The sequence below is a fragment of the Rhinopithecus roxellana genome, chromosome 8, assembly GCF_007565055.1.
Source record: "Rhinopithecus roxellana isolate Shanxi Qingling chromosome 8, ASM756505v1, whole genome shotgun sequence".
In the NCBI taxonomy this organism is placed as follows: domain Eukaryota; kingdom Metazoa; phylum Chordata; class Mammalia; order Primates; family Cercopithecidae; genus Rhinopithecus; species Rhinopithecus roxellana.
Window position 1 is genome coordinate 90,371,749 of NC_044556.1, and position 13,115 is coordinate 90,384,863.

The 13,115-nt window shown below is 35.4% G+C and overlaps 1 protein-coding gene across 8 annotated transcripts in view; it reads right to left on the reverse strand.

Annotated features, from left to right (window-relative positions):
- CDC42BPA (CDC42 binding protein kinase alpha) overlaps positions 1 to 13,115 on the reverse strand; it is a 329,925-nt gene that overhangs the window by 38,893 nt on the left and 277,917 nt on the right. For all 8 annotated transcript variants that reach the window (XM_010381838.2, XM_010381864.2, XM_010381872.2 and 5 more), the window contains 7 exons: positions 11,763 to 11,868; positions 7,411 to 7,547; positions 6,587 to 6,726; positions 5,245 to 5,326; positions 3,209 to 3,425; positions 2,325 to 2,387; positions 535 to 1,128 (listed from right to left, as the gene is read on the reverse strand). In XM_010381838.2, the coding sequence (XP_010380140.1) occupies positions 535 to 1,128; positions 2,325 to 2,387; positions 3,209 to 3,425; positions 5,245 to 5,326; positions 6,587 to 6,726; positions 7,411 to 7,547; positions 11,763 to 11,868 (1,339 nt within the window). The remainder of the gene's footprint in view (positions 1 to 534; positions 1,129 to 2,324; positions 2,388 to 3,208; positions 3,426 to 5,244; positions 5,327 to 6,586; positions 6,727 to 7,410; positions 7,548 to 11,762; positions 11,869 to 13,115) is intronic.

Sequence of the window (13,115 nt, forward strand, 5' to 3'; positions counted from 1 at the left end):
TCAAAAAAAAAAGTATTCAATAATTTATTACATCTTCATATTTCTTCAAGCGGTAAAATAAGCAATTATAAATATCTACCCATCTAGATAAAAATGGAAAACTGAAAAACACCTCTTATAGGTGCTACATTATACCTTTACATACCTGATTAAATAATTCACTTGGTAACTACTTCTCCAGAATAAGTTTTGTGAGACACTGATGCTTACAAGCACCATATTTTGGGGGACCATGAGATAACAATTCAGGGTTATTTCAAAATACGACGTGGGGTAAAAAATCCATCTTAGTGAAATATTCCACAGAAAGATGTTTTGTTTAAATTACGTGCATGCTAATGCTGGCCCTGTTTGCCCTGGCCTAATTACGTATGGTTTTTACATCAACAACATAATCAATACTGAGGAAAAGCATTAAGAATGACTTTTTAAAAAAACTGTTATTAACAATAACAACACTTGGGAGATGAAGTGGAAGGGAAAAGGAAGGAAAGAGACATAAAGGTAAGACAGTCATAAGAAAGAGAATCTTACAACAAGAGGAAGGATTTGCTGGCCACATCAATTCCTGTTGTCTAGATCTTCGGCCCTGGCAGTCAGTGTATATCCCAATGCTGTTAAAACACAGCAGATATTCTTTACTGGAGATCTCAACAGCGCAGATAGCATCCATTGGTTGATGTGCAATAAATGATAGTGTATGGTCATTTGAATGGAGCATACTGTATGGACTTCCTTCTCCATTCAAAGGGTATCTTAGAAATCCTGACTGGAATCCCACACAGAGTTGTTCACTGAAGATTGCCATCCACTGGACATTATATGGGACTTGAATTTCCTTAAATTTTCTGTGACGAGTCTTGCTCTGAAATAGTTCATAACAGAGGACCTGCCTTTTCATAGCCACACACAGGCATGTGAGAGCTCCATGGCGCACCTTTCCAGAAGTTATGGTTTGACACCCTTTAGTTTCTGCCAGCTTGTAAAAATCGGTCTCTCGCCCATCCAATGCTGACAGAGGAAAAAGTCGTACATGACGATTTCGTCCTGAGATCACAGCAACAAGCTGATCATTTGGAATGAGTTCAATCTGATGAATCTTCTTATTATCACCAACTCGAATAATTTCTAAACACAAAGAATAATAAATCAAAATTTTATTGATTCATCATATCCCAATTATACTCAAAAGGATGTAAGTCAACTTACAGATGCACACACGGAAGAATAAGAGATCAGAAGTCACAGGAAAAAAAGATAATCAAACCCATCATAAGGTAATTTAACTCACCTATAGTACGTATTAAATTGAGTCCTAAGATTTCTGGCAGCCAAGGCAAACCCCAAAGGATTCTTGTGTAAAAGTATGCCAAATCCTCAAGGAAAACTTTTTTATTGGCACTAAATTCTAGGGAACGTCACCATGGGATTCCCGTTTTTAAAAACAGAGAACTCATTTTTCAGAAGTTTTTATATGGGTAACAATGCATTGTCTTAAATGCACTGTTTTCCCATGATCTAAGTTGATATAAAGATAAAACTTAGAATATTGTATTTATGAATACCAAGTTATATTGGTTTCTCTTTATTTCACTCAGCATTTGTTTTTCCCTAGAAGAAAAACCTCCAAACACACACATTTTAATAGCTGTTGTTTCTTTTGATACTAACAGAACAATATGAAAATCAAGTTGTTTATTTTTTTTTTAATGTTCCATCTTTAGAAATGCAATCTGGGCTGGGCGCGGTGGCTCATGCCTGTAATCCCAGCAGTTTGGGAGGCCAAGGTAGGTGATCGGATCACCTGAGGTTGGGAGTTCGAGACCAACCTGGCCAACACGGAGAAACCTCGTTTCCACTGAAAATACAAACTTAGCCGGGCATGGTGGTGCATGCCTGTAATCCCAGCTACTGGGAGGCTGAGGCAGGAGAATCGCTTGAACCTGGGAGGCGGAGGTTGCAGTGAGCCAAGATCATGCCACCACTGCACTCTAGCGCCTAGGCAGCAAAAGCGAAACTCTGTATCAAAAAAAAAAAAAAAAAAAAAAAAACAACAACAACAGAAATGCAATCTGAGTTCATACAGAACTGTTAAATAAAATGATACAAGAAAGACAATACACATTTGAAGTTTTAAACCTCAGGGGTACTACAGAAATTTAAAAATAATCTTTTAATTTATAAACATATCAAATTAGGTCTGGAAAATTTTAGTCACAGGATAAATAAGAGCAAATCCTGCTCTTTGTAGAATTTAGAATCTAGGGTTAAAATTTTTTTAACACATGATTGAAAATTACTCAAAAAAAAAAGTTTTCTCTTACCATCTTTGGTGACATGTACAACAAATAACCCTTCTTCGTTTCCCAAAGCAATTCTTTCATGATCTATGTAAGACATGAATATGAAAGATTTTTATTAGGAAAAAACCATGTAATGCTAATAAACCAGATGTTAAGAACATTTGGTGCAAAAAATGGAAATAAAATAAATTACAATAACAGTTTACACTATTTCTTTCAGATTATACTGGTAAAGCTCTCATGTCTTCTAAAATAGAATAATTATTAAAGAATAATCCATATCAATACCTACAAAAATAAGTAAATGTTTAATAAACGATGAAACAAAATGAAAAACCTAAGTTGTTCTACACTTCTTGTTTTGGGAGGTAAAAATTGTGAATGGCATTTGAACTGTACTCATTAAACTTTTCAGTATTCATGGAAAGTAACAAAAGAGTTAGATGCATACACAGGAATACAGCAAAAATTCAAACCTCCAGACACAGAAACTGCCATTTGTTAACGGGATTTCTTTTATGCAGGGCACTCTGTGTTATGTATTCCATCTTATTTAAACTTCCCAATAACCTCAGCAAGGTAATTATCATCCGTATTTTATATACTAAACTCTAAGAAACTAACTTGTTCTAAATCACACAAGCAGAAAATAGATTGGTAGGCTAATGTTTAGCACTGTTGTTTTTTCAGGAAAAAAAGGCACTTTGAAAGTGTACTTACACTCCTGTTTACTGAAAAACAAAGATCTGATATAGGTCTCATTCATTCAATAAACATGTACTGAGCATTTGTGATATGATGCATAGTATGTTGGACATTGGGGATTCCTAGATGAAAGCCAATCCTTGTTCTCAAGTAGATTAGTAAGCAATTATAATAATATGATAAATGTTATAAATTCATACCTATGATTGCGGCTGCCTGGGTTGTTTTAATGAGGGGTAGAGTGCTGTCATAAGCCTCTTTGGGAAGATAGACTGAGCGGTCTCTGAATTTGTTTTTCTTCAAAATCTTGTGCAATTCACTCAGCACTCCCACCCACTTACTCTTCTCATTCTCACTGTCTGCTAGCATCAGGATTGAACATTTGTTATTAGATGCTGAGAGCTGGGAAGCTGTGACCTAGAACAATTTAATCAATAATCATGACATTAGAAAACAGACACCCTTTATGCTAGTTTCATGATTATGTTAGTTTGCTTAGCACTCACCAATAAAATGAGCATTCATTAAATGATACCGTTACTGGAGTTTAGCTATTCCTAATCAGAATAACTACCTTTAGCACTAGATTACATGACAAAGCAAAGGTGACAGATACCATTTGAAATGTTTGTATCATTTTCATTTTCCTTCTATAAAACTGCCAGAACACTATCACTAAAGAGGCATTAAATATACTCATATATAACAACAACAATAACTGACATTTATTGAGTAAATACTGAGCACCAGGTAGATCTAAGCACATTACAAGTATTAACTCATTTAACTCTGTTAACATCGTCGTGAGATAGGATGTACTGTCATTATATCCTTATTTTATATATGAAAAAAATGGTGATGCAAAGAAATTAAATCATTTCTCCAAGGACACACAGCTAGACATCTGGGATCTTGTGCCCATGCTCCTAAACACCACACCATACTGACTTGCAACTTGTTTTAAAAAGTCAGAAGTGCTCAGAAATATATTCTCTGTTACTTCACGACAATAACTCACATCATTAAGACTTGATAATTTAAATTAGTATTTAAACGAAGGTTTATCATTATACAAACAACACTATCAGAGCAGTTTTAAATTTTACCTATATGAATTCCTTATTATAAATAAAGAATTCCTTATTAAGTAGCAGTGACAATAAAATCACACTATGAAAATCAGTTATCAGTAAGTGGGCCTCTGTAGGGTCCCTTGGTGGCTGGGAGGAAAATAAATAGTTGTCAGTCTGGGAACTAAGAGACTAAGTATAATCTTTGCCTGACTTTCCTTAGATACAAGGTTCACAGACAAATATAGGGAGATAGGCATAACTATTAGGCAGTAGTTTTTTTTTTTTTTAATCTCTGTTGTCTTAATTTACCAACTCAAGATTGCTTCATGGCAATAGCCTCCGAAGACTGCCACCAACAAGTCCTCCTAAGGAATTTCATTCTTCTCGTCAAGAGGTGGAGTCTATCTCCCCTCCTCTTAAATCTGGGCTGACCTCATGACTTGCTTTGACCAATAGAATGCAGAAGGGTTATTATACCTGCTTTGGGCCTAGTCCTCAAAGGGCCTGGCAGCTTCTTTTGCTCTCTTAGAAGCCAGCCACCGGGAGCTCAGCCAGCCTTCCTGATGATCACAGACCACATGGAGCGAGTTCACAAAGAGGAGAACTGAGATCACCCAGCTAACAGCCAGCACCCAGATTAAGTGCAAGGTCATTAGATGTTCTGGTCCCAAATGAGCTGAATGCAGTCACATGAGTGACACTAGCTGACACCACAAGAACTGTACAGCTGGTCCACAGAATAGTGAAAAATAAAAAATAATTGTCGGTTTAAGCTACTAAGTTTTGGAATGGCTGTTACGAAGCAGTAAGTATTTTTAATTTTTAAAGACAGACTTTTTTTTTTATTTAAAAACTTGAGAAACCTCACACTTATCTAATTTTCCATCTGGTAGTATTTATTTGAAAACTGAATTGGAACTAAAAAATATTATCTACCAGGAAGCATATTTTATAAGCCATATATTGATGCTTTCTCCAGGTCTTTCACTAATTAAATATTTAGCACCAATTTTTTATACCTTCAAGTACTGGATGACATGGTATATATAAAAGAATGTAAGATTTGGTTTTACTTATAGAGAATTTATGATTTATATAGGGAGGCAAAATATACTCATTAAAAACACATAATTCAGTGATCAAATTATAGTATACACACTTACCCTAAATATACACGGTATATCTTTTCGACTTGCATGGATAACATCAGAAGCCAACACTGAACTCACGGAAAATTCTTCATCCCTGAAAGAAAAGCAAAGCATTAAAAGTTAGTATATGTGACTATGCGTGTGTGGTTTGGGGTGTGTATCCAAATAACACATATGAAGCAATACTCAAAGCTTAACAGCACCAAACACCCAAATTTAATTTTTTAAAAAATTTAATTTTCCCCCATTGTAATTAATAGTGCCCCAAATAATTTATCAAGAATAACTTCCTAGTGGTATATTATACAAGAGCTAGAAATCATTGCTGGCTTACCCACAGTTACAAGGCCAGTTAAGTATACATGTAGAACTGGGATTTGAACCCTGGTAGGTCTCTGGAGCCTCCATGGACCCTCTTGCCTCCCATAATAAATCTTAAGTGCCCTCAACCCAGTTCATGTTACATTTCATTGTTCCTTCAACTAGATGTTGAACAACGTATTTCCTCCACAATAATTTCTTCTGATTCCCTTAATTTTGTTGTTGGCACCATGACTCCCTTAGTCTTACAGGCTTGACACCTTAGTCTTATTTTTGATTCTTCTCGCTATCTATATTCAGTCCTTTAGTAGGTTCTATCGGATTTTAATTGCCAATATTTCTTGCATCTGTCCCATCATGTTCCATATTTGTAGGGGAAGATAATGTGTTTGAGATGCTGATGTGAAGTGCCAATGTGAGTCAGAGCTAGAAATTTGGGTTTTGAGCAATGGATGGATATATCTGAACTGGAGATACAAGTCTGGGAGTCATGAATGCAGAGGGGATGGCTGAAGCTGTGAATAAATATGATCACTCAAGGGCAGTGGCTGGAGTTACGAGAAAAGGTAAAGGAGAGAACACTAAGGAACACGGGAAGAATCTGAAAAATGAGACCAGAAGTGTTCAAGGGCTATACTTACCTAAATGTTTACTGATTATGTTTTCCAGAAGCCTTTCTGATTTTTATTTTCTTTCCTTACATTGTAATTATACTCTAAGCCTTTAGGTGATGTGATGATATAAGCTTCACACATTAGGCCTCCATTACCCCATTTACATGGGTCTTTTGGACTGAAACACCAACTTCTTTTTCCTTAACTCCTAGCCCCTCACACTCAACACACATACCAACCTGTCCTATAAATACACCTTACTTCCTATTTTCAATTCTATTACTATAGCAATATTAGCAAATTAGAAAATATGAAGTTAGTTCATTTAAATAAACCATGGCAACACAATTTTTAAAAATCAGAAACTTTAAAATTCCTATGTTGCAATGATACAAATAATTTTACCTTCAAAGTCTTACCTCATGTCAATCACTTGACTAATGACAACACTGGGCTGAGATGCTTTTCCTTCAGCAATATCGTACAGAAACAGTTTGAAGTCACACACTATAGCCAGTGCTCTCTGCCACCCTTTCTTCACTCCGGCTGGTTTAGGAATCTTAGTTTTGTTTTAGACAGACAGGCAAACAAACAGCCAAAACAACTCAAATGAAAATATGCCTTAAATCACATTATGTAATTGCATGGTGAAGATGTACAGATAATGTACATGTTTTATAAGTCTGCCATTCTGGTTGGTAAAGTAGCAGATGGGACACATATTAAGCTATGAGAAAATGTGAGAACACATTCTTCAAATACTGAATGACTTTTTATTCTGAGAAACATTTTAATGGTACCATTTTAACTTTCACTAGTATTTCATTAAAATAACACTCATGGTTTTCTTTCTAAATAGCATAAAACTAAAACTTGGTGTAAGATGAAACTCAGCTTACACTGTAAATACTACCCAAGATAACAAGACTATGCCTTGATAATAGCTCATAATTCATAACCATGTGCCACCTCTCTTGCAAGACCAGGTGCTACAAACTCCTTTATGAAGATTTCATCACAAGATAGGAACAACATGGAAAAACTTGAGACATTTTATAGGTTATTTCCACGTAAAAGTTAGGTTTTTGTTTGCAAATCATTATTCTAGATGAAATAAAATTATTAGATGAATTTTACTCATTTAATTTTCAAACAAGAACTATGCTCTTAAAATAACTGATTTGATTTTAATTCATTAATCAATCTTAAAATATTAATCTAAACCCAACTTAATCATACTTACCCTGACATGACCTTCATATGCTGTTCCTATTCCTTTCTGAGGATCTATACCCAGGGGACCTTTTGTCTGTTCAGGAGGAACTGGACAAATGGTTGGAGCTTTGTTTACACAAGTTATATGGCATGAGAATCCACACACTTTTGGAGGCAAAAAAGAAACATTTGATAAAAATTCATTTTAACAAAAAGAAAATTCACTGAACACTCACTGCATACAAGATGCTATGTTAGATGAATACTTATCTCCACTTTTATCTTAAATAACTGTTTTATCATTTGGGTAGCTGATTCATTTGCTTACCAATGACAATTTTAATGAGAAATAGTAAATATTTTAAAAAAGTATTTGTATTACTGTTGTTCTGTATTGACATTAGTGATCAAAAAGAGAAGCAAACAGAAGCATCTAACCTTGCGAATAAAATGATTGATTTAGATTTTCTAAAAGAGTGGTTTTTAGAGTTTTTTGCTCTTCATCCCACTGCAACTTGGTATCTGCCTTGAAATTTCTCTTGCAAGGGTCTCTAGTGGGCATTAAGCTACCTGACATCTTTGGTTTGGCAAACCCTACCAATCCTTGAAAATGGAGTTTTTCAGTGACTAAAAAAGTACAAGTTGAAGGTAAATTTTAGGAGTTATTATTATATATACTTAAACTACTACTAAAATAATAATAGTTCACTTTATGGAGTGCTTTTTATTTTTCTATAACAATCTAAGACAGGTACAGTTACCATCTCTATAAATGGACTACACATCACTGATGGATATTGTGAAACGAGCAGAGAGGCAAGATGACAAAAATCATCCAAATGTCTCAATTCACTTTATTTATTTATTAAAGAGAGGGTCTTGCTATGTCGCCCAGGCTGGCCTCAAAATGATTCTCTTGTCTTAGTCTCCTGAGTAGTTGGGACTATAGGCATGAGCCATCACACTCAACTTCAATTCACTTTTAAGTGGAGTATCTAGCAAGTTACGATTTGTTTTATTTACAAGCAAAGGGCAGTGGAAGCAACAAAGTAAGTATCCTATACTGGATCTAATTCCAACCAACCACAAGGAAAGGAACAAGACAGGAATCTTTAGAAGCTGGAACCACATTATTATAACATTTACAAAAGCCTGGCAGACAAAGGCTAAGAACAGTCTCATGAGACCCCATAGCTTCATAAAGTATGCTTCAAAGGGTCTGAAGAAAAGATGGGGACAACTTCACAGCAAAAGACTCTAGAAGGGAAGAGAGTCTGAGAAGACCTCAAAAACTGCTACTATGAATTGCAAATAATTGTGGGGCGTAAAAAATGACATGGGACTTAAAGCCAGGTAGCTGGCCAGGATTCTGATAAACAAATTTTAGAATGACATACCAGTACTGGCTAAGTTCCAAAATGAAACAACACTTGAAAACTACAAATTTTCTCCTTCTTTGGCTTCAGTCACACCTTTCTAGTCAATAATATAGGCGATTCCTTCTTAGGTTACTTGGGTATCTTTTCCTGCTGCCTTCCCATAACTATGTAAGAGACTCATGTACTTGCTCTCTTCTCAATCTACATGTGCTTCCTGGATAATGTCATTCACGTTTATAACTTAATACACTCATAACTCTTTAATCTCTGCTTTTTTAACCCTGAACATTTTATTTGGCTTGAAACACACGTATCTAACGAACTAGTTAAAATACTGCAATCTGGATCTTTCACTTTAGCTGTGAGAACTAACTAAACAGAATGCACTGCCTTAAGATGTTATTAATTTCCCTCTTACTCAAAGTACTCAGATATAGGCTAACTACAAGTATATTATAAAGGAAACACACGCATATGATGGGGACTGGCTACATTTACAGCAGAAGAAGTAGGAAATGGCAACTAGTATTAGAATTTGAGTTAGCAACTATTTTCTTGTCTTTTCCATAAGATAAACCAATATATGAGAGATCTTCAGAAAGTTCATGGAAAATGCATATTATGGAAAAACTATGTATGGATTTAAAATTTTCTTTTGCACCAAAATAAATGCATACTAACTTGTTATAATATGTCTGAAGAGGATCTAGTTTGAGACATTAAGAAGAATGAGATTTCAATTTGAAAAGAGCCCCTATCAGAGCAACTTAATTCTGTTAAAATTAAGTAAGAACAAATATATAATTTACAATGAAGCTTGGGTGGAAGAATGGTGAAATCATTGATGCTTTACAAAAAGTTGATAGGTACAATGCCTGATATGGTTTGGTTGTGTTCCCACCCAAATCTCATCTTGAATTGTAGCTCCCATAATTCCCACATGTCATGGGAGGGACACAATGGGAGGTAACTGAATCATGGGGGCAGGTCTCTCTGTGCTGCTTTGGTGATAGCGAATAAGTCTCATGAGATCTGATGGTTTTATAAAGGGGAGTTCCCCTGCAAATGCACTCTTGCCTGCCACCATGTAAGATGTGACTTTGCTCCTCTTTCACCTTCCACCATGACTGTAAGGCCTCCTCAGTCATGTGGAACTGAGTCAATTAAACCTCTTTCCTTTATAAATTACCCAGTCTTGGGTATATCTTTATTAGCCACGTGAGAAGAGACAAATACAATGCCTTAAAGAAATCAGCAGTTTACAAATGGATAACTCATTTTAAGAAGGGATAAGAGGATGTCAAAGATGAAACCTGCAGTAGCAAACCTTCCACATTAATTTGCCAGGAAAAAAATTAATCTTGTTCATGCTTTGTCTGAAGAGGACTGATGAGTAACAGCACAAACAACAGCTAATACCACAGATATCTCAATTGGTTCAGCTTACACAATTCCGACCAAAAATGAATGCTGAGCAAACTTCCCACTTGTCGGATGCCGAAACTACTGCACCTAGATCAGCTGCAGAATGTTAGATGGAAATTTTAAACAAGTGGGATCAAGATTCTGAACGATTTCTTTGAAGAACAGTAGCAGGAGATGCAACATGGCTTTACCAGTATGATCCTGAAAACAAAGCACAATCAAAGCAATGGCTACCAAGATATGGAAGTGGTCCGGTTACAGCAAAAGCAGACCAGTCAAGAGCAAAGGTCATGGCAATAGTTTTTGGGGATGCTTGAGGCATTTTGCTTGTTGGCTTTCTGGAGAGCCAAAGATTGATAGCACCTGTTTATTATGAGAGTGTTTTGAGAAATGCAGCCAAAGCTTTAGCAGAAAAATGCCAGGGAAAAGCTTCACCAGAGTCCTTGTCACCATGACAGTGCTCCTCCTGCTCATTCCTCTCATCAAACAACAGCAATTTTGTGAGTGTTTCCATGGGAAATCATTAGGCATCCACCTTACAGTTCTGATTTGGTTCCTTTTGACTTCTTTTCATTTCTGAATTTCAAAAAGTCTTTAAGGGCACCCATCTTTCTTCAGTTAATAATGTAAAGGAGACTACACTGACATGGTTACATTCTCAGAACCCTCTATTCTTTAGGGATGGACTAAATGAGTGGTATAATTGCTTACAAAGTTGTCTCGAACTTAATGGAGCTTATGTTAAAAAATAAAGTTTATATTGTTAATTTTTATCTTTAAATTCTACTTTTCCACAAGCTTTTTGAAGTCCCCTCATATAAGGTAGCGTTGTAGTGACAAATTTCATTTGACTTTTAAAAAAAGTATTCTTCTGAAACATTCAAAAAGAAATAATATATTCCATTATAATTTAAACCATTTTCACTTCAGAGCTCCTAAGAAAAATAAAGCAATACCCAAACAAATAAATATGCTTTCTTTTCTGTTCACATGACCCCTGACCCTCTCTCCTTCATCACTCAGAATGTACACTCTATGAAGGTAGGATCTATGCCTTTCCCCTATTCACTATTATGTCCCCAGTGCCTAGAAGTACAGTGGGTTTTCCATAAACATGTGATGAATAAATCATGGATGGTAGAGAAAAAAAAAAAAAAAAAAACTCTGCTATTAATACAGGAATAAAATATCTTTCAGGCATAATGGCAGACATTCAATATTTCTGAAAAGGTGCCCACATTGTCTACTTTTCAATAACAATTTCTCTAAGGAATTAAACAAGGTTAAAATTCAGTGAATTTTCTTCTGTCAGATGGGTTAATGTTTGTTGGCGGGGACTATAAATTTACTCAATAACAAAACAAAGACAAATGAACCATATTTAAATATATTGCCCCTGAAAAATATGTCTAGTTTCTCAAACATTCAACAGACAACATAGATTATTTCCATTCCTGTTATGTAAAAAAGCAAATGATTAAGTAAAACAAACATTTATATACCTTTGAAAGAGAATTAAGTTATGTGATTACAATTCAGATAGTGAAGTCATATTTTCTTTCCTTTTTGTTCTTACCTTCACATGAACAGCCCTGTCTTATTAAACCCACCATCAAGGAGGTACACTGATGACACTTGGTAGGAGTAGTAAAAGATTTTACAAAAAACTGGTGAGTCTTGCGCTGCAAAACAAATTGATAAAAAAAACACACATTGATTGTTTAAAAGATTTCCATAATGTGAGTCCCTACGCCCCATATCACTTTCTAGAATGTTTCCTAAATAGGAATATAATAAATTATTTCCATTTCTCATTACATCTTCTTATGGTTTATGGTCTTTAAACATTTGTATTAGGTAATTTGAACTGGACTAAGCTAAAATAATTAAGAAGTTAAATGATAATCAATTGCTCTTGAATGCCATTTGAAAAGTATGTAAAATAAACAATAGCTTTTTTGGGGGGCTCATAAATCTTAGCTTCAGAATTTTAATAAATTATCCAAATTATTGCTCAGCAAATAGTTAAGTAAAATATTGCATATTTATACTTATACAAACATAGGATTTTAATGTGCTTTATATCTTCTTAGGAAAAAAGTTATTTAAAATTATTGTTTCTACTGTAAATCATGTATTTCTTTTTCTGGGACCAAGGACAAATAATATGCTTCACAAATCAGTTTCCTCCTATGGAAAGAGGGAGTATAACACCTGAGCAGATAAAAATACACATATATTATTCCAGAGACAGATGGCAGATTGAAATTTCTTTTTTTTTTTTTTTTTTTATTATACTTTAAGTTCTAGGGTACATGCACATAACGTACAGGTTTGTTACATATGTATACTTGTGCCATGTTGGTGTGCTGCACCCATCAACTCGTCAGCACCCATCAATTCGTCATTTATATCAGGTATAACTCCCAATGCAATCCATCCCCCCTCCCCCCTCCCCCCTCCCCATGATAGGCCCCGATGTGTGATGTTCCCCTTCCCGAGTCCAAGTGATGTCATTGTTCAGTTCCCACCTATGAGTGAGAACATGCGGTGTTTGGTTTTCTCTTCTTGTGATAGTTTGCTAAGAATGATGGTTTCCAGCTGCATCCATGTCCCTACAAAGGACGCAAACTCATCCTTTTTTATGGCTGCATAATATTCCATTGTGTATATGTGCCACATTTTCTTAATCCAGTCTGTCACAGATGGACATTTGGGTTGATTCCAAGTCTTTGCTATTGTGAATACTGCCGCAATAAACATACGTGTGCATGTGTCTTTATAGCAGCATGATTTATAATCCTTTGGGTATATACCCAGTAGTGGGATGGCTGGGTCATATGGTACATCTAGTTCTAGATCCTTGAGGAATCGCCATACTGCTTTCCATAATGGTTGAACTAGTTTACAATCCCACCAACAGTGTAAA